At 43.6% G+C, this 22,806-nt stretch overlaps 3 protein-coding genes across 7 annotated transcripts in view; 2 read left to right on the forward strand and 1 right to left on the reverse strand.

Annotated features, from left to right (window-relative positions):
* The first annotated feature begins 700 nt into the window (after window positions 1-700).
* ZFAND2A (zinc finger AN1-type containing 2A) lies at window positions 701-4,161 on the forward strand. 3 transcript variants are annotated; one of them, XM_083372548.1, is made up of 7 exons: window positions 701-835; window positions 1,512-1,604; window positions 1,748-1,842; window positions 2,366-2,497; window positions 2,904-3,055; window positions 3,449-3,517; window positions 4,030-4,161. In XM_083372548.1, exons 2-7 carry the CDS (start codon window positions 1,550-1,552, stop codon window positions 4,046-4,048), a joined length of 522 nt encoding a protein of 173 aa, XP_083228674.1. In that variant the 5' UTR covers window positions 701-835; window positions 1,512-1,549; the 3' UTR covers window positions 4,049-4,161. The 3 variants fall into 3 exon arrangements, with proteins under 3 accessions (XP_083228674.1, XP_083228676.1, XP_083228675.1); XM_083372550.1 differs by lacking the exon at window positions 4,030-4,161 and adding an exon at window positions 3,871-3,904 and having other exon boundaries at window positions 3,449-3,513; XM_083372549.1 differs by lacking the exon at window positions 701-835 and having other exon boundaries at window positions 920-1,604.
* Window positions 4,162-5,687: 1,526 nt separating this feature from the next.
* Window positions 5,688-22,806, forward strand: part of CHLSN (cholesin) — a 67,809-nt gene continuing 50,690 nt past the window's right edge. Inside the window, exons 1-2 of one of the 3 annotated variants that reach the window (XM_083372921.1) lie at window positions 5,688-5,719; window positions 7,313-7,468. In XM_083372921.1, coding sequence (XP_083229047.1) covers window positions 7,334-7,468 — 135 coding nt within the window. In that variant the 5' untranslated portion in view covers window positions 5,688-5,719; window positions 7,313-7,333. Of the gene's footprint in view, window positions 5,734-5,777; window positions 6,409-7,312; window positions 7,469-22,806 lie in introns of those variants that run through there. The other 2 variants (XM_083372923.1, XM_083372922.1) reach the window with 2 other exon arrangements.
* On the reverse strand, window positions 15,431-16,828 carry GPER1 (G protein-coupled estrogen receptor 1; the record flags this gene model as incomplete). The annotated part of the gene is made up of 1 exon (XM_083372557.1): window positions 15,431-16,828. One exon carries the CDS (start codon window positions 16,826-16,828, stop codon window positions 15,668-15,670), a length of 1,161 nt encoding a protein of 386 aa, XP_083228683.1. The 3' UTR covers window positions 15,431-15,667.

Genomic DNA, 22,806 nt, shown 5'->3' on the forward strand with positions numbered 1-22,806 from the left:
TTCTGGGGATAACATCATCATCATCAACAACAACAATCTATTCAACTTGCATTCCACCTAACTCTAATTTTACTCTGGTCAGCCGACAAGAATTAAAATCATTACCAAAAAAAACCAACAAATATTTCAAAACAAATAAATAAAAATCTGGAAGCACAACTCTGGGAAGCAATAATAGTTACTATTAAAAACAAAGCTAAATAAAAAACTCTTGAGGTTATTTCTATATTGTTTGTGTTTTATCTATCCTTATTGCTGGCCGCCTAAAATGACGTATGTGAGATGGGCAGAAATATAATTTGAATTTATTTTTCCCCAGCCACCTAGAGGGGGCTACATGTTGATTTATTATTGTCATCATTATGGATGGCGACCCTAATGAGAAAAAGCAAGCAAGCAAGGGCTGATCAAGGCGATAGCCGAACACGTGTTTGTCCCGCGGGTCGTGTGCAAGGGCTCGAGTTCAAATCTCCGCAAAAAGCGGGTCAGCTCCGACCAGAAAGAAACGCTGACTCACGCTTAGAACAGCCAGGAGGCGGGGCGCCCTGAGTCAGCGAAAAGCCCAAAGCCGGTCTTCCCATGATTGGTCGGAGTGCTGGTGACGTTGACAAAGTCTGCTCTGATTGGGCAACCGGGAGGCGGAAGTAAAATATGAATCAGCGAAATTGCGCTGAGCTATATAAAGCGCCCGAGCGCTTGGCGGGTTGTGTGTTTGTGTGTTAAGTCTACACGGGGCTTTGTGTTTTTATCGCAGATCCTGCGAGGTCCCTACCCTGCCCGCCACGTTGGAGAGAACCGACACGGGAGTGCGTCCCCACGGCTTGCTAAACCCAGTGTGAGTGTGTGGCTAAGTATGTTGTGTGAATCTGTTCCTCTTGGTGTGTGTTGGGTTAATTCTTTCCCTTTTGAGTCACTTAGTGAAAGGCGGTCCAAGTAGTTATAGGAATGTAATCCCGGGTGCTGTTGAGTGGTTTGTTGAAGCTCTGTATTCAAATCCTGGCTTATTAAGCATGTGGGACTTTCCAAAGGTGGGCAATGGGGAATCTCTACGACTTAGAATTTGGGGGGGCTGGTCATGGTTCTTAGTAGCAAAGTTCAGCCTGGACATTGGTGAGTCTGTTTTTTTGGCAGAAGAATGACTTTGATCAAACTGGATTGTGCTGACACCTAGTTTACATCTGAGTCCTCAAGGAGTTTCTTTGCCTTGAGCCTTTGCTATTGTGTAAATCAGGGGTGTTCAACCTTGGAAACTTTTAAGATCTGTGGAGGAACTCCCAGAATTCCCCAGCCAGTCAAGTCCACAGGTCTTAAAGTTGCCAAGATTGGACACCCCAGTGTAAATGATTGCTGTGGGGTTTTTTTTTATGGTAAAGCGAAATTCTGGGTTAACGGGGTATTTGACAGTGACTTAATAACACTGATTACAGAAGTCACATGTGTCATCTCTGGGTGTGAATCTGGCTGCTGTGTGGCCTGTCAGAAAAGCAAATTTAGACAACCTCTTCTTCTAGGTAACCATAATCCTGGGAAGTTCTGGGCTTCTGAAGAAATGGAATTCCCAGACCTGGGACAACACTGCTGTGAGAAGACCTGCAGAAGGCTGGGTACGGATCATGGGAAGGGTGTGTGTGCCTGTGCTTGGGGTATCCCTCCTTTAGGGGATAACAACAACCCTTGTGATTTGAGAAGACCACCAGATCTCTTGCGTTAGAATAAATCCATGTTGGCTTTTTTTTTCTCTCTGAAGATTTTCTTCCTCTGAAATGTGACGCCTGCCAGGAGCTTTTCTGCAAAGACCACATTACCTACAGCCGACACAAGTGTTCTTCAGCGTATAAGAAGGTGATCTGTATTTATGGAATTGTGAACCTTGTGAAATGGGGATGGTGTGTGCCAATGCATAACTAGCTATGTAAAAATGCTGGTGTTGAACGAGTTCTTCAACTGTTCCTTGTCCTTGCGCTGGTGGCCTCTAGCATTGGCCCTAGTTCAAGCTGTAAAAGTATAACTACTGTCTAAAATCATGACATACTGTGAGACCTAAGACATGACAAAGAAGCAAGATAATAAAAAGTGAGGGATTTATGTGGAAAAGGGGCTTTTCCCACTCTTAGGCAGCTTACAACCAAATAAAAGCAACATGACAAACTATTAAAATAATAAATGCAAGCAAAGTGCTGGCTATCCTTCAGCTTGCTTTAGGACCAACTGCCTTATGCAAACCTTAGTAATTAGCTAGAACTTTCATTAAGGTACAGAGTACAGGATTGCTTAAAAGTGCCCAGTGAGGGAAGCGATGTTAGCCATTCACCGACTTGCTCTATCTTGTCTTTGTTGACTTCAACCTGATAATCTTTTGTTTTAGGATGTACAGGTTCCAGTCTGCCCTCTTTGCAACACTCCGGTCCCTGTCAGAAAGGGAGAGATGCCCGATGTAGCCGTGGGGGCTCATATGGATCAGGACTGCCAGCAGGATTCAGCCCAGCAGAAGCAGAAAGTAAGGACCTTCTTAAGAGTGTGGGCCTCTTCTCATTCTTGGTTCTGTCTCCCTCCTGCCTCCATGGCGCTTTCTCTGACTTTAGAAAGTGACTTTATTTTGCTTAAGGACTAATTTGAGCTAAGGACCACATTCCCTTAAAAGAAAAATGGGAAAAGGCTGGAAAGAGCATGGCAGGCTAGGGAATTCTGGGAATTGAAATCCATGCATCTTAAAGTTGTTAAGGTTTAGAAGCTCTGGTTTATGGGGAAGCCAACTTGGGGTTGGCTCTGAACTGTGGAATCCAGCCCTGCACTTTACTAGCAGTTCCAATTTACCAAGTAGGCCAACTACTCACAAGGGGTACTAAATATCAGCACGTTGGCCCAATTTGGTGTGATTTTGATGTGATCTCCTTGGCGTTTAGATCTTCACCAACAAATGCTTCAAAGGAGGCTGCAGAAAGAAAGAGATGATGCGGCTGGTTTGTGACCAGTGTCACCAGAACTTTTGTCTTCATCATCGGCATCCTTTGGACCACAACTGTCTGGGATGGGTTTCACCTGTTTCCAAAGCTGGGTAAGGCTCCTGGGTTGGGAAGTCAGCATGACAGATCTTTTTAGGGCATCTCCCAAATTGAATCTAGGTGGTTTTCAAAGATGGTTGGGTCCTGGGAGAAGACTTTAGGAATTTGTTCGTTCCAGCTGGTTGATGAATTGAAGGAGTCTGTTATCAGGGTGGCTATGGAATATCTTTCAATGAGGAAGTGAAAATTACAACAAGGGGTAGAGCTTAGTTAATATTAGTAAACATTCATTTATTTATAAGTTGCTGAAGCCTCAAAACAGGTCCAGGTGGTTTATGAATAATGAAAAAAATGCATAAAAGTAACACACACACCAGATAGTTAATAATGAAACTCTCCTATTCATCAAAAATCCTTCACTTAAATGCGTATTAACTTCCTCACAGCTGTGCAGCTATAATGAGATCCCTGCAATCCAGGAATAATTCTCCCAACTGTCCATTTCTACAAAATGGGTAAGGTTTGATCTTTTCTGTTTGATAAGTAATCCTGTGCTTCATGTGTGCCAGGTTGAAACTTTAGTGCAAAACACTTATTGATTTCCAAATGTGCTTAAGTTAACTGGTCAGTCTGTTTGATTATGTGCCATCAAGTCTCTGTGGCTCTTAGTGACAGCTATTTCAAAAGAAATTAAGCTGGGCATTTTATGATCTTTCAAAATAAGTCAGGTATTGGTAATAGAGCACAGAAGATTTCACTCGGTCTGATTACTTAGACTTAGGTTGTTTTTAATACAACCTGATTACTAAAGGAATTGAGTGACCAGGTTTTAGCATAATAGAAACTAGTTACGGTAAATTAATCCTTTATGGTGAACTGAAATCCTAGCACTTCTACAGCCTTCTCTTGTGAAAAAGAAATAATGAGGAACAATAAGTGAGAAAAAAAATAAGTAAGAATGTTGTGAACTGTGTGGGAAATACTATTTTGTAGATTCTGGCTAATTGCATTGTTGTTTTGTTTTCAGATGCAAAGGAAAAAGTTGATGTCTGCAGCTGGGAACTAAACCTGCGTGAAGCCTGTCATACTGCTGTCCACCTTTAGCTTTTAAAAATCTATTGTACCCTTTTGCACATTTTCTGATTAAATGGACTCCTTACATTGTTGTGATAGTTGGCTTGAATTTAAGTCACAGAACTGCTGAAAATGAATTAGATGAACCTTGTCTTGCCTAGGATAATAGCCAGAGCAGATTTTTCAAATTGCCAAGTTTGAGCAACGTGATTTAGCCTTCTATTCGCTCAAATTCTCCAACTTAACTGGAATATTGAAAACAGCTCAAACAGCACAAGGTTTTCATGGATGGGAGTAGGGAATCTCTATTTTGTTTTGCTGGATTTATTCCGGCAGAGCCACCGAATGATTTTTCAGGAATGAGAGAGCCCTGCTGAGTGAAATCTCCCCCGCCTCCCCAACTTGGTTTTATTTGCAATATTTGAATAACCCACAGGGTGTCACCACCAACAAAACCAGCCCATTTTAAGCTGCTGAGTCTTTCAAAGACTGTAATGTAGACTTTTTCAAATTCAGCCTCCCAAAAGTACAGATGTCAGATGAGGGTGCTGAACTTCTTTCAAACTTAGTTCCACCCCCCAAGTCAGAAAAGAGTGGGTGAAAGAGGAAAGAGCTGCACCATTTGAAGAAAAATACGTATAGTGGATTAGTGGGTTTTTTCCTTTGGTTTTTTTTTAGTATTTATAAAACACTGGAGATGTTGACATTAAGCTCAAAAATGTGTATTTTTCCATATGGTTAAAATCTCAGGATATATTTAATATAACCAATTTAGAAGAGACTCTGTACTTCAGGGTTGAATTGTGGGGTCCTTGGCGTTCTCTGAGCAGGTTTGCTTGCAAATGTTGCATTACCCAACTAGGTAACCTCAGTGCAAGTTGCAAACTTTTATTACATTTTATTGCAGCTCTGCTGGCCAGGGAATTCTGCAAATTGAAGTCCACACAGCTTTAAAGATGAGAAATATCCCTCTACACCAGGGGTCTTCAAACTTGGCCCTTTTATGACTTGTGGACTTCAAGCTGGCTGAGGAATTCTGGGAATTGAAGTCCACAAGTCATAAAAGGGCCAAGTTTGAAGACCCCTGCTCTACACCAAGCAAGCTAGGAAAAAGTTTGCTCACTGCTGCTTTTTCACCAAAATATGAGTTTTATTTTTTTTATTTGGAGGGGGGGTGTTAAAAGGCAAGGTCATGACGGTTCTCGTGCTTCTCTTTTTCAATGGTTTTAACATCATTTTTAAATGCTTCATTTCAAGTTTTAAACAGGCTGATTTGCATAGAATGAGCAGGAGAGCCCGGCGCGGCTCGTCCAATCAGTAAAGAAAGACTGCGCACGCGCTCTTCGACCCCGCGGCCGCAACTCGCGCAGCCGCACCGGTGCTCATCGCGGGCCATCCCCTTGGCCCCGCCTCCGCCGCCGCGTGCGGAGAGAGCGTGTATCCGGAAGAGTCGAGGAGGAGGCGGGCCTGACAAGGGGCCGCGGCCACTCGTAGGAATTGTCGCGAGAAGACGGGCGGGCAGCGCCGCCAGTCAGAGCGCGGGGACGCCCGAGCAGCCAATCGGAGCTCGAGAAGGGAGGGACGGCGGCGGCCAGAAAGAAGCTGGCAGGGAAAGGCGGAAGAGCGGCCAGGGACAAAGCCGGGTAGGCTGCCTGGGGTGAGCCCGGGGTGGGTGCGGAGGCGGCGGCGGCGGCCGTGGCTGTGGCCGCCCACGTGCTCCGAGGGCGAGTGGTGGGCGGGCCAACCTTTGAGCTTTCGGACCGTTTTCGCCTCCTTTCTCGCCTTAGCCTTCACAACAACCCCGCAGGGTCGGCTAGTCTCCATTTTTCTCCCTGCCCAAACTAGAGGCAGGCCCGCCTTGTGTGTGTGTGTGTGTGTGTGTGTGTGTGTGTAAGAGGAGGGGGAGGACTCACAGTGATTCTGTACGGCAATGCCCACAAGCCCCAAGCAACTGCAGCACCCATAAGCCCCAAACTACAACACCCATTAGCCCCAACCAACTCCAACAAGGTGACTCTGGGCGAGCTCTTCAAGCAGATGGGGGAATAATTAGTCCTGGGCTTATAAAAGTTCGTTTAGTGACTGTTTGACCATGGAAAAAGTTGATTCGGGATGGTTTTTCACACTGAACGACCATTGCAGTGTCCCCGTGGTCACACGATCCAAATCCGCTTGGCAAACAACTCACATTTACGACGGTCGCAGTCTCCCAGGGTCACGTGCTCTGCTTTTGTGACCTCCTGACAAGCAAAGTCAATGGGGGAAAGCTGGATTCATTTAACGACCGTATTACTAACTGAACAACCGCTGTGATTTCCCTTAACAAACGGAGGTGAGAAAGGTCATGAAATGGGGCAACGTTCACTTAGCGACTGTCTCGCTTAGCCACAGAAATGTTGGGCTCCATTGTGGCCGTAAGCCGAGGACCACCTGTATTCAAAAATGAAAGAAAATTTGCTGCGTTAAAAAAAAAAAAAAGCAAACGAAATTGGCTATTCTGGTTGTAACTTTTGAGAATTAAAGGCAACATTTAAGTGTTGCTTGCAAAAGGCAACTCTGTGTTTAAGCAGATTATATTTATTTTTAAATCCCCATTTATAAACAATGTAAAAAAAAACATGTATTTGTTTGCAGTAGTGGTTTTAAACTACACTTTGTAGAATTGTCACACAGAATATCTTGGGCGTATTGGACTTCGTGAAGTGGGATTTGCCCAACACAACCAGGTTGTGGAGAGAGCTAGTTGTGTCACTGAATCTTTACTATATAACTCCAATGTTATAATGATATAATGCTACTATATAACATTGAATCTTATATATTGTCACCATTCATTGTTTAGCTTTCTTTTGCTGGTTGGGCCCTCAATACTGGCTGATGTCATCGCTCGATCTTGTTTTAGGTCTCTTTCGTGGACGCTTTTGGTCACGTTTCTATCAAAAATCTTATTTCTTTTTTTATCAAAAAGAATGTTTATTTTTTTATCCACAATCTTATATGTAACTCAGGTTAAACATAAGGCATATTCCAGCCTGCCCATCTGCAATCCCACCATCACACGTAGACAGTTAAAACTTTATTCAAAGACAGACATTGTGGGTTTTTTTTATAAAAAAAAGGTTAAGAAAAGGACGTTGATAATATAATTGTACAAAGTTTTTTTTGAGGGGGGGAGATTTGATTTGTTCTGATAAAAACCTCTTTTAACAGGTACGATTTCTTTATATTTGTTCTAGAGTTGTAAGTCAGGAAAACTAATGAAGGCAGAAAAGAAAAGGCATCTTTCACCCGAGCAGAGGAAGATGAAACAGAAAAAGAAATCCACGAAGCATCCGAAGCCACAAATGGCACCAGAGGAAGATGAACCTGTGTTGAAAAAACACAAACTAAACGTGAGTAAATAAGAATCAGTCCTTTGATCCTAGAGGTGTCTTTGTTCACATTTTCAGCTGTGAGTCTCGTTCAAAAATGTAGACAAGACAATATGTTCTAATTTTTAAAATTTGGTGGGATTATTGCCACGTGGTCTATATTTTTCTGTTTTCTAATCTGAATGAAGAGAATCTGAAATTTAACATGGGGAGTGCCAGGATGCTAAGAAAACCTATTTATTAGCCTTAGACTTTTAAACAGGACTCTCGTTCTTAATAACTTTCATAGTCATTTATGAAGCATATGGATGTAGTGTTTTCTGGTTAGATGAAAGTAGAGCAGACCAGATATCTTAAGCATATTATTATTACAGTATCTAATTTCTCCTGTGCCTAGAGATACTTTATCTAGCCTTCATTTAACAACATACAGAAGAAATAGATGTAGGTGTGTTTGGGATACAGGTTTGCCCATCATTGGTTAAAGGTATCTCTGTGCAAAAGAATATTCGGCCATTTCTGGGAGTCTTCTATGTACATTTCTGTGTGCATTCTTACAAACAAAGGTAAATTTACTTGGCTGTGTGCTTACTGTAAATGTGCGCCTTTATTTAATTTAGCCATTGGACCTCTGGAGTGACTCACACTTGCAGAAAAAAAAGGGGGGGATATTTCCATTTAAGTGGCCATTTTTGCCGTGAATTTGCTTCGTGTCCTCCCAAGGCCGTATAAGCTTCGTACAGTTTTGAGAACATTTTTTCCCGCCTCTCTGTATATTAACCATACAGCATGTACACCAGCCATCAGATATTGTGCTTAGCCGCACAATCTGGGTTTTGTTAGCAGGAGCCGACTGACTCCTTGTGACCTGACCTGCTGAGACCAAAGGAAATCCCTCATATCCCTTCTCCATGCTAGTCCCAAAGGGAAAGAAGAGTTTGTGTGAACTTTTGGCGTGCTGTTCCTTGCAAGTTCACATGGTGTAGAGTTAGAAGCACAGAGCATTGAAAACTTCCAGTTTGTAGCAACTGAAGTATGTTATCAAGTAAAAAAATGGATTTGTGACCGGACTTGTCTCTGACGGGGGGGGGAGTCCTCCTTTGGTTTCTCTGTTCTGGCTTGATGGCCAAAATACCCCACGGCCTTCTTATTGAGTTTAAAGCTAGGTATAACCGGTATATGTACTTGTTAATGTGCGGAAGGGTTTCTCTGATTTGTTGCTGTGTTTCGCTGAAACGTACACAACTGGATCTGCCTGAGAACTTCTGTTAAAGTGCAAACTTTGAACTTGATTTGGTCCAAAGCCGCATCACAATGAGGTGAAGTGTTTTGTAAGAAAGGGAACTCGGGATTGTGTTGATTCTATTGCCTGTTGGCATAAAGTTTACAGTGTACAGTTTTTCATTTTTTTCTTCTTCTCTTCAGCTGAGGATTTTGTCATTCCTGACATTGACTAGGTGTGTAATGTTAAATGTTAATCTAATGAGCTGGGATTTGCTGACCAGTTTCAAACCAGAGGCCTTGCCTCGTCAGAATTTGGGCTGTCTGATGTTCTGTAATGCTCAAATGATCAGGACAAGCTAGAAAACCAGAAGAGATTCATATCTTCATGCGGAAGTCAGCCTTCAAAAACCTGCCCCAGCATTGATGGAAGTGAGTCCAGAAAATTTAAATGTAGACCTGGTGGATTGTTGCAATGTGATGGGTATGTTGCTGTGGGCTTTGGTGATTTATACATTCTGATTTTATGGAATCTCATGAGCCATTTATGAGACTGGCACCTATATAAGTTTTCTAAATAAATAAACAAACAACAATACCTGGTTGTATTCGGAGGTAATCGAAGGAAAATGGTCTACAGTAAGAAATCTATGGTCTTCCCAGTTGCAATGTATGGCAGTGAAAGCTGGACCATAAGAAAGGCTGAGCGCCAAAGAATTGAAGCCTTTGAACTATGGTGCTGGAGAAGACTCCTGCGAGTTCCTTGGACTGCAAGGCGATCAAACCTGTCAGTCCTAGAGGAGATCAACCCTGACTGCTCTTTAGAAGGCCAGATCCTGAAGTTGAAACTCAAGATACTTTGGCCACCTAATAAGAAGGAAGGACTCACTGGAGAAGAGCCTAATGCTGGGAAAGGTGGAGGGCAATAGAAGAAGGGGACGACAGAGAATGAGGTGGCTGGATGGAGTCACTGAAGCAGTAGGCGTGAGCTTAGATGGACTCCAGAAGATGGAAGAGGACAGGAAGGCCTGGAGGAACGTTGTCCATAGGGTCGCGATGGGTCGGACACGACTTTGCAACTAACAACAACAACAAAGAAATCTAGGTCAAGGCAGCTGAGTGTAAGCGGTGTTGATAGTTAATGAGAAAGGCCTTAGAATCTGCAATTTCTGACAGTTTTACTTTTGGGGGAGATTGACGCTTGGTCAAAACCGGTTCTTCAAAGCTGTCATCTTGGCCAAGCATTGTGTGAGTTCATCTTCCTACTCATCGCATCCAGCAAGCGTTGAAATAGATGTAACAATTTCCTTTGTGGCCTTAAAGGTAGAGAAGGAATCTCTGGATATGTCACAACCTGCTTTACTTTGGGTAACTTATACCAACCTTCCCGCAGCATAAACTTGTGGTTTAAAACAAGCAAAGCTGTTTGTTTCTGGAAGGCAAAACAATATCTTGAAGATGTGAGAGAGGTTAGGGGGACTGTTTCTTTTTTATGCCTAACTTAACTATTACAGAGTGGAATTTACTTGCTACGTGCAGGGACTACCGGTTTACTTTTGCTGCCCTACTTCTAGCTTCGTTCACCCTTGTGCGGTGACCACGAAGTATAGAGAACACGGAGAGGTTTGTTTGAAATATTTTATATGCAGAGATAAGGCTGAATAATCTTGCATTCCTTCGAATATTTTTGTAATGGACGGAGCAAATTTCCCAGGAAGGCATATTCACAGCTGGGAAAACAGTTCCTACTTTGAAAATGGTTTTCCCAGGCGAAAGGCTTACGTCTCCCACTGTTCCTGATATAAACACAATATTTTGCGTCCTAGTTAGCAGAGTCTCAAAAGGTTAGGAATTTAGGCTTCACCAGCAGATTCCAACACTACGTACTGGATTCAGTAAACGCTGGGTTGGGTTGCCATTTCTTAAACCAGACTGTTTAAAATGCAGATTGGTCAAAAGGAATATTGGTTTCCATTTTGGATCTTTAAGTAGTCCTCGGCTTATGACCCAATTGAGCCCAAATTGTCTGTTTCTGAGTGAGGCCGCTAAGTGAGTTTTGTGACCTGTCTTGTTAAGTGAATCACTGCAGTCATTAAGTTAGTAACCCGGTTGTTAAGTGGATCCGGCTTCACCATTGACTTTGCTTCTCACAAGGTTGCAAAAGGGGATCACCTGATCCCGGCACACCGTTGCAAGCGCAAGCCAGTTGCTGAGCCTCTGCATTTTGATCACGGGACCACAGGGATGCCACAGTGGCACTGTGTGTGATATTCAAGTCACTCTTTTCAACTTTGTAATTTGTGATCCACAGAAGAAAATATTTCCAAAGAATTCGGCTTCCAAGGCTAATAAATCATGAATGCCCAGGGACATTCTAGTGATCTGAGTTACTGTAATGAAATACAATCACTGGTCATATCTTTATCTTAATTGCTTTTAGCCCAGATCCTTTCCCTTTTTTGTCAACCAGCACAGATAAATGCCAATAATTTCTCTGCTCTTTGCTGCTAATACAAGCATCTCTAAGCTCACAATTCTTGGCTGTGTTCAAGAACTGGGATGTGTTTCTGAATTAGCCACGACGTGCAGTGATACTAATTCCGTTTTCAAAACTCCACAGCTCTGTGGAGCTTGGGGATGGGCTGCTTTGTCTTATCACCCTGTAATATTTCTACAAACTTTGCAATAACAATTTGTTAAGGAAGAGCACGGCAGCCACCATGAGATAAAGGCGATAACCTGTTTTGCCTGGGAACAAGACAGAGCTGGCAACCAGGAGCGCTTCAATCAGCAAACTCATGTTTATTCTTAGCCCTTGGTATTGCCGTATCCCTGAGTGAGGAAAAGGGAGAGAAATGAAGTGTAAAATAAAGGCTTGTATTGTCATCAAATTTGAATCTACCAGTTAAGGGAGGGGGACTGGAGGTAGCTCAGCTCTGCCTGAAAAGGACTCCGCTCTGCACAAGGAGCTTATGTTGAGTTAACTCCAGTTCCTCAGACAGTAGACTAGTGGTCACTGGCCTTGGAATATTAAAAAGGCAATTAATTAATAGGCCAGTATCTTTCCTGACAGTGAGTACAATTAATCAGTGGAACAGCTTTGCCTTCAGAAGTTGTGGGTGCTGCCATCACTGGAGGCTTTCAAGAAGAGACTGGACAGCCACTTGGCTGGAATGATACAGGGTCTCCTGCCTGAGCGGGGGGCTGGACTAGAAGACCTCCAAGGTCCCTTCCAGCTCTACTCTGCTTGATTGAAGGCATGTTTGAAGCGATTTGCTTCTCTGGTCATTTTGAATGACATCCCACGTGCCAGACGTCTCATAATTCCTTCCGCGGACGGATTTTTCTCATGGGTTACTTCCTCGCTATGTGGTTTTTCCGGAATGTGGGTGCTGTTCGCTGCCTTTTCGCAATGCTGCAACGACTTTATGTCCTTCATATTAGCATCCCGTGGAGGAAAGTTTTTAAGATAACTAAAAGGGGGGGGATCTGGTGTCCCTTGTCAAACGGTGGGATGTTTATTATTCTCTCGGGATCAGCCCACCCTGTGGCCGACACACACTGGACTCTTGACTGTTCCCAAGAGCTCCACAAACAAGATTTCCTCAGTTAGATAACTGCAAGTAGAAACGAGAGCATGCAGTTGGTTTAGCATTTATTCATTGCCACTCTGGAAAGCTGCCAGGCCAGCCTGGCTGAAGGCGTCTTTCTGTTCCTCTTTGTCCAAAACTTTCCCACCAAGGACAAAAAGGAGGTTGCTTTATGCTTGATCCAGGCAAAGTTACTCTGGCTGCACTTAAATCCCATTGAAATTGCAACAGGATTGAAATCATAGCTGACGTTCCTTCCGATTTCATTGGGAGCCCATTTAGTTTGACCCAGATCCAGCCGTAAAATACTAACAGAAGCCAGAGACAAAAAAGATTCTTTAACAGCATTTTAGAGTCTTTAAATCTTTCACATTTCCTTATATTTGAATGCAAAGAGGGCGGTATTGCTATCCATATGACTGATGAAGTTCAACGCATGGGGGGCGGGGGTGGGGGGGGAAACTAGCTTCTCACCAAGTGAGTTCTCTCGTTGACTTTTCGATTTTCATCTAAAGATGAGGTTACATGGGAGATTATCCCTTAGTTCTAGGCAACACGAGCTCAGAGCTGATTCTAAAGTAGAGGCTGTGAATTTAAAAGTGTGTGTGAGGTCTATGAGTAAATGCCGAGTATTTTTTTAAAAAAAAAGCTATGAAAGGGTGGTTCATAACAGCTGACAGACATGTAACCCAAATGACTCTAATTCTGCACCAACTATTTTAGTTCCTTTTTGTAAACCTTTTCCTAAGATTTTCAGACCAGCTTTTGCTCAGATTCTTCCTTGCAAGAAAGAGCAGCTGCTTAGTAAATGATCATACTTAGTTCAGATATCCAAATTGTTCATTAGGTTTAGACTTACAGTACTTAGCAGATTTAGTGCCACGAAAACACAGAGATTCCCCCATCACTGAGTGCTTTTTAGATTCAGACAGCCTATCAAGCCCTCCCTTTACCCCTCCCATCTTTTAGCATGCCAATCAGGCAATCAGCCGGTGGGACTCATTGCCTCCAGAAATTGTGGGTGTTTCATCACTGGAAGTTTTTTTTAGAAGAGATTGGACAACCATTTGTCTGAAGTAGTATAGAGTTTTCTGCCTGAGCAGGGGGTTGGACTAGAAGACCTCCAGGGTCCCTTCCAGCTCTACTCTGCTTGATTGAAGGCATGTTTGAAGCGATTTGCTTCTCTGGTCATTTTGAATGACATCCCACGTGCCAGACGTCTCATAATTCCTTCCGCGGACGGATTTTTCTCATGGGTTACTTCCTCGCTATGTGGTTTTTCCGGAATGTGGGTGCTGTTCGCTGCCTTTTCGCAATGCTGCAACGACTTTATGTCCTTCATATTAGCATCCCGTGGAGGAAAGTTTTTAAGATAACTAAAAGGGGGGGGATCTGGTGTCCCTTGTCAAACGGTGGGATGTTTATTATTCTCTCGGGATCAGCCCACCCTGTGGCCGACACACACTGGACTCTTGACTGTTCCCAAGAGCTCCACAAACAAGATTTCCTCAGTTAGATAACTGCAAGTAGAAACGAGAGCATGCAGTTGGTTTAGCATTTATTCATTGCCACTCTGGAAAGCTGCCAGGCCAGCCTGGCTGAAGGCGTCTTTCTGTTCCTCTTTGTCCAAAACTTTCCCACCAAGGACAAAAAGGAGGTTGCTTTATGCTTGATCCAGGCAAAGTTACTCTGGCTGCACTTAAATCCCATTGAAATTGCAACAGGATTGAAATCATAGCTGACGTTCCTTCCGATTTCATTGGGAGCCCATTTAGTTTGACCCAGATCCAGCCGTAAAATACTAACAGAAGCCAGAGACAAAAAAGATTCTTTAACACAGCATTTTAGAGTCTTTAAATCTTTCACATTTCCTTATATTTGAATGCAAAGAGGGCGGTATTGCTATCCATATGACTGATGAAGTTCAACGCATGGGGGGCGGGGGTGGGGGGGGAAACTAGCTTCTCACCAAGTGAGTTCTCTCGTTGACTTTTCGATTTTCATCTAAAGATGAGGTTACATGGGAGATTATCCCTTAGTTCTAGGCAACACGAGCTCAGAGCTGATTCTAAAGTAGAGGCTGTGAATTTAAAAGTGTGTGTGAGGTCTATGAGTAAATGCCGAGTATTTTTTTTAAAAAAAAGCTATGAAAGGGTGGTTCATAACAGCTGACAGACATGTAACCCAAATGACTCTAATTCTGCACCAACTATTTTAGTTCCTTTTTGTAAACCTTTTCCTAAGATTTTCAGACCAGCTTTTGCTCAGATTCTTCCTTGCAAGAAAGAGCAGCTGCTTAGTAAATGATCATACTTAGTTCAGATATCCAAATTGTTCATTAGGTTTAGACTTACAGTACTTAGCAGATTTAGTGCCACGAAAACACAGAGATTCCCCCATCACTGAGTGCTTTTTAGATTCAGACAGCCTATCAAGCCCTCCCTTTACCCCTCCCATCTTTTAGCATGCCAATCAGGCAATCAGCCGGTGGGACTCATTGCCTCCAGAAATTGTGGGTGTTTCATCACTGGAAGTTTTTTTTAGAAGAGATTGGACAACCATTTGTCTGAAGTAGTATAGAGTTTTCTGCCTGAGCAGGGGGTTGGACTAGAAGACCTCCAGGGTCCTATCCAGATCTGTTACTCTGTGTTCTGTGTATCTTCTGGAATGTCAGTTATAAACCTCCGTGTGTGGATCCAAAATGCGTTTCAGGTCCATCTGTCTCCCCTCTACTTACAACACAGCTACTAAACCAGGAAATGTCACATGTATTGGGCTGCCTATGGATGCCTTGATGCGTGTCAGAAAAAGTTATCCTACTTAGTTTACAAACTGATTCACATCCAGACAGGAGCCCTGGAAATCCAAAACACATTGGCTCACCCGTTCTAAAAATAACAGCAGGGGAGGACTCAGCTCTAAACCTGGATTGCTTTTCTGGTTCTCTTAATTCAGTTTACGTCACAGAGTACATCTGTCTCAGATCGAATCATGTGTTGAACATGATAGCTGTTTCCTTAACTGAGTTTGCAAGATGAAGTGTATGTGAATGGAGAACCACTGACCTGTTTGCATCCTACTGTCAATACCTTCTATTGAATTTTTCCCAGCGTCGCTGCACTTTTATTATATTTTCTAGGGCATCTAACATAGATCAGGTAGGTAACAATATTCAAGAATTGTATTATAGTTACATTTTTTCCATAAGTAATTGTCGGATTCCTGGCTTATATAAATGCAGCTGATCTTCGGGCGAGGCTTTTATCCCCCTCCGTGATTGACGCAGTCCCAAGTACCGTATCGCGTTTTACACGTTCTCATAAAAACACGGCGAACAGGGCGAAACGCGGACTTTTTCTGTTAGTAAGAAGCAGGGAGGAGCAGAGTCTATTCGTGCTACAGGTTAAACCTAAACCTCCGACTGTTCAGTGCTGTCGGAAATGACCGATTTCAGGGTCGCGTGGCAAAGGCGGTTCAACATGGAGACTTTGGTTTTTCGCTCAATGTACAGCTTCAGTTTGTCCCTGAACGTCTCGCCTAGGAAGCTGTAGATCAGCGGGTTCAAGCAGCTGTTGGAGAAGGCGGCAAGGTTTACTATGTGCCCCGTTAAGGGATAGTTATGTCTGAAAGACCGGCCTCTGGAGGAAGAGTCTCCGGTTTTCTGGAGAAGCTGCACACTAATAAAGACGTTTTCCGGCAGCCAGCAAATGAAGAAGACCAGGACCACCACGAAAATCATGCGCAGGGCTTTCTGACGGCGAAGGCGCAAACTTCGGTGCTTGTGGGCGCTGATCAGCACCCGGGCAATCAACGAATAGCAGAGGCCGATGATGGCGAACGGGATGATAAAGCCCACCGTGATTTCCAGCCACTGGATTTCCGCCACGTCCGCGAAGCAGAAGTGTATCTCCCCCGAGTGTTGCAGATGGACGGCCGTGAAGGGTACCAAGGCTGCCGAGATGGAGCCCAGCCAGATGAGGCCGCAGCTGAGCCTGGCGTGCTCCATGGTGCGGAAGAGGTTGGACTTCATGACTTTGGCCAGGGCGATGTACCGGTCGAAGCTCATCCAGGTGAGGAAGAAGATGCTGCTGTACATGTTGATTTGCAGGAACAAGGACATGAAGGTGCAGAGGACGGTGATGTCGTAGTATTTTTCATCCAGGTTAAACACTTCGATGAGGGAGTCCACCACCAGGATGAGGTCGGCCGCCGCCAGGTTAATGAAGTAGAGGTCGGGGATGGTCATCTTCTCGCGAAAGCTGATGTTCACCACCAAGATCAGGATGTTCCCCACGAAGCCGATGGGAAAGAGGAACACCGTGTAAAGGCACGACAGGAAAAGGCCTATCGCGTACTGCTGCTGCTCCGATTTGTCGGCAAGGGAGAAAGCCTGAGTCTCGTTGCAAAAACGGGACCCGTTGAGTTCAAAGTAGGTGCCGTTACAAAGCGCCGGAGAGGCGGATCCCGTGTAAATTGCCGTGGTGTGATTCTCTGTGAAATAGATAAGCCTGGATTTCTGCGCTAGGCTGTTCAGCTGGGCCGTGGTGCCAAAGAGACCGGCCGAGATCATGATTGTAGCCTCCGAGGGCCGAATCAGTTAGGATGTTCAGAACTTCTTGGAGAACATTAGAAAGATGCTAGTCCTCAGTAGGAAGAGCGCCTGCGACTTCATCTTCTGCAACAAAGGAGCTTTTTAATAGCCATAGAGGCGGTTTGGGATGTGTGTGCATTTTGCTTCCGTGGAAGACTCGTTGGTGGTTTGAAAGACGCAGACCCATCTAGGGCTGTCTCCTCCTGTTTAGCCCGCAGCGAAGGCTAGACCTGCAATTAATGAAAAAGAAAATTAATCTCCTTTCTGCAGAATTGAAAGGCTCCAACGGTGGTGTAGACGCTGGCGTCTCCTCATGTAAACTCAGGGTGTTGTCTTTGGGGGGTTTAGGTGGAGGAATCGCACATGCCGGGGAGTGCAGAGAGCGTTAAACAAACAAGCAGCTTTTGACAGCTTAGATCCATTTAGTGCTGAGATGAAAAGTGCCTCTTAGGGGTTGCGTTTTCAAGAAAAGGATAAAAATCAGAAATGAAGCAGATTTGAGGAGAAACAAGAGATCTGCTTTCTGCTGAATTGAGTTCTTTCTTCTTATAGACAATTAACTGTTAGCAGCCCCTGTTATCTCCTTGTTGTGGCTGAAAAAGGGCTAAAGGTTTACAGACCAGAGGGAGGACAAAAATGGATTTTCCTGGTTTTTTTACTTTGTTTTCCCTTCACTGTGAATCTGCTCTGCTTTTTCTTTTTTAATAAAATCTGTCTAATTGGTGCCCATGTTCAATTCTGATTAAGAGACTGCCTGGAAATTATTTAAGACAGGAAGGCTTCCAAAAATACACCTTAAGTAGCTGCTGTTTCTATTAAAACCTCTCCCTCTTTTGCTATTCTTCTGAAAAATTGAAATATATAACAAAAGGAGCTATCCAGACGACTAACGTTTTCAGCCACACTATGCGAGGGAACTGAGCAGCAAATTTTGTCAGCGAAAACGGCATTGCAAAGGAAGAGAAGATGATTTTACTTGGTGGATTCTGTCTGTCCTAGATGCGTCTGAGATACGGTTATATCCTGGTTTAATTGAATGCTACTAGGACTTGTTGATGGACTGTCTAACCATGTTCCTCCAAAGTTAATAGATGGTAGAATATTGTTTGCAGTTCTGATGATGTCTTGCTTGTCAGTTATAAGTCAGTCCTTTTATATAATGGCGTGCAGAAAGTAGCTTTATGAGGTTTTGTTCTGTTTAATTTCAAGAACAAAAAATAACTTTCTTACCTAAATACTGTAATGTCTGAATGACTGGAGCTGTCAGCGACCCAGTTTTTCGATTAGGCGTTCTTTCAAAAGTATGAAAACCTTATAAAAGTTTGATTCACCGACAGAGGGTTGAAGCATAGCACATCTGTATTTTAACCTTTTTTTTTTTTTTTTTAAAAAAAGCCTTACTCCTGAAAGAGTACGATAAATCCTTTCTTATAAACAACCCCGAAGTAGACTGAAGTGCATGCTGGTTTTTGTTTTTTTTTTAAAGAAAAATATACTTGAAATAATGCTGCTTTGGTGACAATCTGTTTATGCAGAAGATGTGCAAAAACACTACAGTATTTCAGTAATGTTCCTTACTTTCAGCTGTCCTTAGGTTCATTTATTTTAGCCTTTATTGTACACAGCTGGACAATCATAAATATTAGCTGATCCAGAGCTGGGTTTCTTCCAACTACCGGTAGGCTGGGCAGCATCTTTACAGTCAAGTAATTGAAATTAATGTTATTCAGATGATACCGGGGTATGCAGAGGTACGGTTCAGCTAGAAATGGAATTACATATTTTTTAAAAATAATAATAATAATAAATGTTTCAAAGTGCTGAAATAGTTTATGGCAACAGATTAATATCCAACATTAAATTCTACCAATAAAAACAAGACTTTATAGATGTTCTCGCTTCTGCCTTTTGTCTCCAACTTTTAAAAAAAGATCCTGTTGAAATTTAACTCCGCTGCTGCCAGCTAGATTTTTTTTCCTTCTCACCCGCTGAACGAGTTATCTGATTTTTATGCTCATTTCAAGAATTGTTTGCCTTCCCCCTCTCACTTTTCCTTTTTTTTTTTTGTGAACGCTTATTGAAATAGAAAGATAAAGCCAGATGCCGTTACACTGATTCTGCTAAGTAAACTTCACTTTAAGATACGCTGCGGGTATCGCAACCCTGAGCAAAAAAAAAAAGAGATGAAAATGAGATAGGAAGAAAGCCGATCAACTCCCTGAAAATTAGCAAGTCCAGTAAGAGCATCCTACCTTTTTTTGTTCGTCCGCTTTCTCTTCTGGATCGCCAGCATGTTTCCATCCGTTTGAAAGACCTTCTCAGGTGTTCCTTTTCAACCTTTTCAAAAACCCATCCTTCCAGGCCCCGGTGCCCCCCCTTTCTAAATCCTGATGCAGCAGGTGGATGGGGGCTTTCTCTGCCAGGGGAGGAAGCCAGCTGACAGCGGCATGACCCCCACCTGGTGGCTGCTTCAACCGGGATCGATCCACCGGCTGTGGGAAAAGGAGGTTGAGCAGCTGGGCTGATTCCTGGTTTCCGAATGGAATGACAGCCAAGTCTATAACGCCACCGGCTTGCCGCACAGATCTCTCTCGCGCTCCCTCTGGAGACAACGATGCTCCATTCTCACTGTGCTGTGTCAATCTCTCTCTCTCTCTCTCTCTCTCTCTCTCTCTCTCTCTCTCTCCCTCTCCTCCCCCTCCTTCAGCTCAGTAATTCAGCTTTCTCAGGAAGGCAGTTGCAAATGGATCTTTTCACCCCACCGTGAGAATTTTAGTGATGGGAAGTCTTCCCATCGGGACCCATCTCAAGCTAGGAGAACTTTTCTGACAGTGAGGACAATTAATCCGCGGAATGAGTTGCAGGTGCTCCCATCACTGGAAGCTTTCAAAAACAGACTGGAGAACCCGTTGACCAAGATGGTCTAAGGTCTACTTTGAGCAGGGGTTGGACTAGAAGACCTCGGAAGTCCCTCCCAGCCCTAGGGCTCTATCACCTATGATCCCGTTCATGCACAGGTAGAGCCTCAGGTGAGGATCCAGAACGGCGCCACTCCTGGAGTTCCATTAAGGTGGCCCACATCTGGGCTATCCCCCAAAAGAGGACAGCCTCTCCTGGCTTTGTGTTTAGTTTTCTGTTTTGCAAGCTGTCTCTAGGAGCTGAGAGGTCCTGTGTTGCCTAAACTGCACTGCACCCCCTCCTTGCAAACCGCCTCTAAAAATGGAAGGGACTTACAAAAGCAACTCGGGGTGCAAGAAGGAAGGGAAGCTTTGGGGTGCTCAGAGAAAAAGAGCCGAATCCCCCCCCTGGGTAGGTCTTGCTCCTTAAGCTGTCGTTGGCATTTCTTATCTCCACATTCATAAACAAAGAGTCAGATGAAGGATTTGGAAGGGGGGGGTGAAAGAAAGGGTGGAAAGCACCCCGTATTCTTAATGCACCATTTGGAAGGATGGTAGAAGATGGAAGATGGGAAGCCTCAGCAACTTCTAGAGTTACCTTTCTTCTTTTTTCTCTGTTTTAAAAGTGACTTTTTAAAGTCTAAGATGGTGGTTCTCAACCTGTGGTCCATGGACTCCTGGGGGGGGGGGTTGTCCGTGATGTCGTCACAGGGGGAGGGGGCGTTTGTAAAGACTTGAAAAAGATGTTATGATTTAAATCTTAAGACTTGGGGGTCCATGGCCATAAAAGGTATTTAAAGGGGGGCTGTGGGGAAGAAAAGGTTGAGAGCCACTGGTCTAAGGAGCGACAACATTTGCAAAATCTGGGGACGAAGCCCACTCCCCTTCCATCTCCCCCCTTTAGGCTTCAATTAAAATTTTAAAATTAAATTTGTCATCCTCTGGCTATAGTCTAACTCGGGTGTCAGGTATCCAAGCTTGGCCCCTTTAAGATTGGCGGGCTACAACTCCCAGAATTCTCCAGCCAATGCTGGCTAGGGAATTCTGGGAGTTGTAGTCCACCGGTCTTAAAGGGGCCAAGCTTGGGCACCCCCTGCTTGGTTAATGCAATTTCAGAGAAGTTGCCATATATACAACGAACGTTGTATATTGCGTCAGCTTTTGGTTGACCAAGATCTAGGAAAGCTTACACAATGTTACATTTGTTAGCCTTTTAAGGTGCCTGAAGAGTGTTTTATTTTGATTAAAACCCTGTATAGTTTCCATTATATGTATCCATTGTGAAGGAAGCTAAATGTTCCCCATTCTGTGATGTGAAGATTCCTGCTTTTTTTGAAACCCTTTCCCTGCTCCTCGGCCTGCCACGAAATGCTTCCCTCTGAAAGCTGTGTTCTTTTTTTAACACTCTGGACACAATTCTGCAACACACTGTCTTGGCAGGTTGGACCTGAACTTCTATCCTAGTTGAACTGTGGCCACATCCAAAATATTTTGGCTTGCTACCCGTTGCAAAAGAAAAATTGGTAATGGAAAGGGCCTGATATCCAGTACAGTTTGTACTGTTAAATTTTATTCTTGTTGAGATGCTTGAGAAGCTTCAGAAGAACTTCAAAAACCATCGTTCAGGGACACTAAAATATCCAACTTTCGTACCTCTTTCATGTCTTTCACACTTACAGCTGTAACAGCATTCCTGTGGTCACCTGATCAAAATTCAGACACGTGGCAACTGACTCGTGTTTATGACCATTGCAATGTCCCGGGATCAGGTGATCCGCTTTTGCGACCCTCTGGCAAACAAAGTCAATGGGGAAGCCAGAATCATGTAACAGCCAGGTTACTAACTTAACAATTGCAGGGATTACCTTAATCGCTCTGGCAAGAAAGGTCGTAAAATGGAGCAGCACTCACTTAACTGTCTGGCTTAGCAATGGAAACTTTGTGCTCAGTTGTGGTCATAAATTGAGGACTGCCTGTGACTCATTTTACTTTCTAATAAAATCCTTTAAGAAGACAAAAAATAATGCATATTAAAGGCATCCATTGTTTTGGATAAAGGCGCCCCCCACCCCTCCTTCTTTTTACTAATCAGTGTATATTTGATGTGGCTTTGCAATATAAAATGACACCTAATTGGCCATAGTGATGGGCGTGGAAGACAATAGCCGGCTTGCTTTGCTGATCTCCAGGCCCATTGAAATTTAAGCCCTGTCTGCCCAGATATTTAACGGTCCAGACATCTGCAGGAAAAATGGGATATTAAAAGAACAGAGGCTCCAGGTAAAGGGATAATGTGAGCTCAGTGGGCTATCTCTGTACTTAGTCTAGTAATTCTCACTCATCTTATGAGAGAGTTTTTTCCCCAGTTTAGCTCATGGGTTAAATTGCATTTCCTTAATTGCTCCAGGAAGAAAAATAAGCTGAATTGTAGGCTCTCCTTCTCCTCCTCCTTCTCCTCCTCCTCCTCCTCCTCCTCCCCCTCCTCCTCCTCCTCCTCCTCCTCCTCCTCTTCGAAACAAATATGTGAACGCCAAGAAGTTTTCTAACATCCTATTTGTGCTTGCTAAAAAAAATGATTTGGATGTGTGTGTGACCACTGAAAAGTCATGTCATATTGGCATGCACAGAAGTCCATTCTTTGTAATTTGTTGGGCAACGAAGAATAAAGCAGAAGCTTAAATCTAAATGGGATCTTAAGGTAGCAAAAGCGTATTAATTCCTGCCCTGTTAATTTTTTAAAAATCTTTATTTTATGCATATCAGAAATTCTAACCAGCACCTTCTTCACATATCTTTGTCTTGCTAGTTGCCTGCATCATCACCACATCTCAGAAGCAGAGGCAGGATTTTGCTAATTGAACTACACTATATTTTTCTGACGAGCTTTTAGTGCTCCAGACCCCCTCGTGGCCTGCACACATACTACACCGCAGGCCTAAGATCGCCCCTTGCATGAGAATTGATAGCCTTTTGCATTTATTTGGATTACATTTTAGCTGGGACTAAGGAACGATGTCAGGCAAAAGAATTTGTGGAAAAGCCAACCTTTAAAGAAGCATT

The sequence above is a fragment of the Vipera ursinii genome (assembly GCF_947247035.1).
Source record: "Vipera ursinii genome assembly, chromosome: 13".
Lineage (NCBI taxonomy): Eukaryota > Metazoa > Chordata > Lepidosauria > Squamata > Viperidae > Vipera > Vipera ursinii.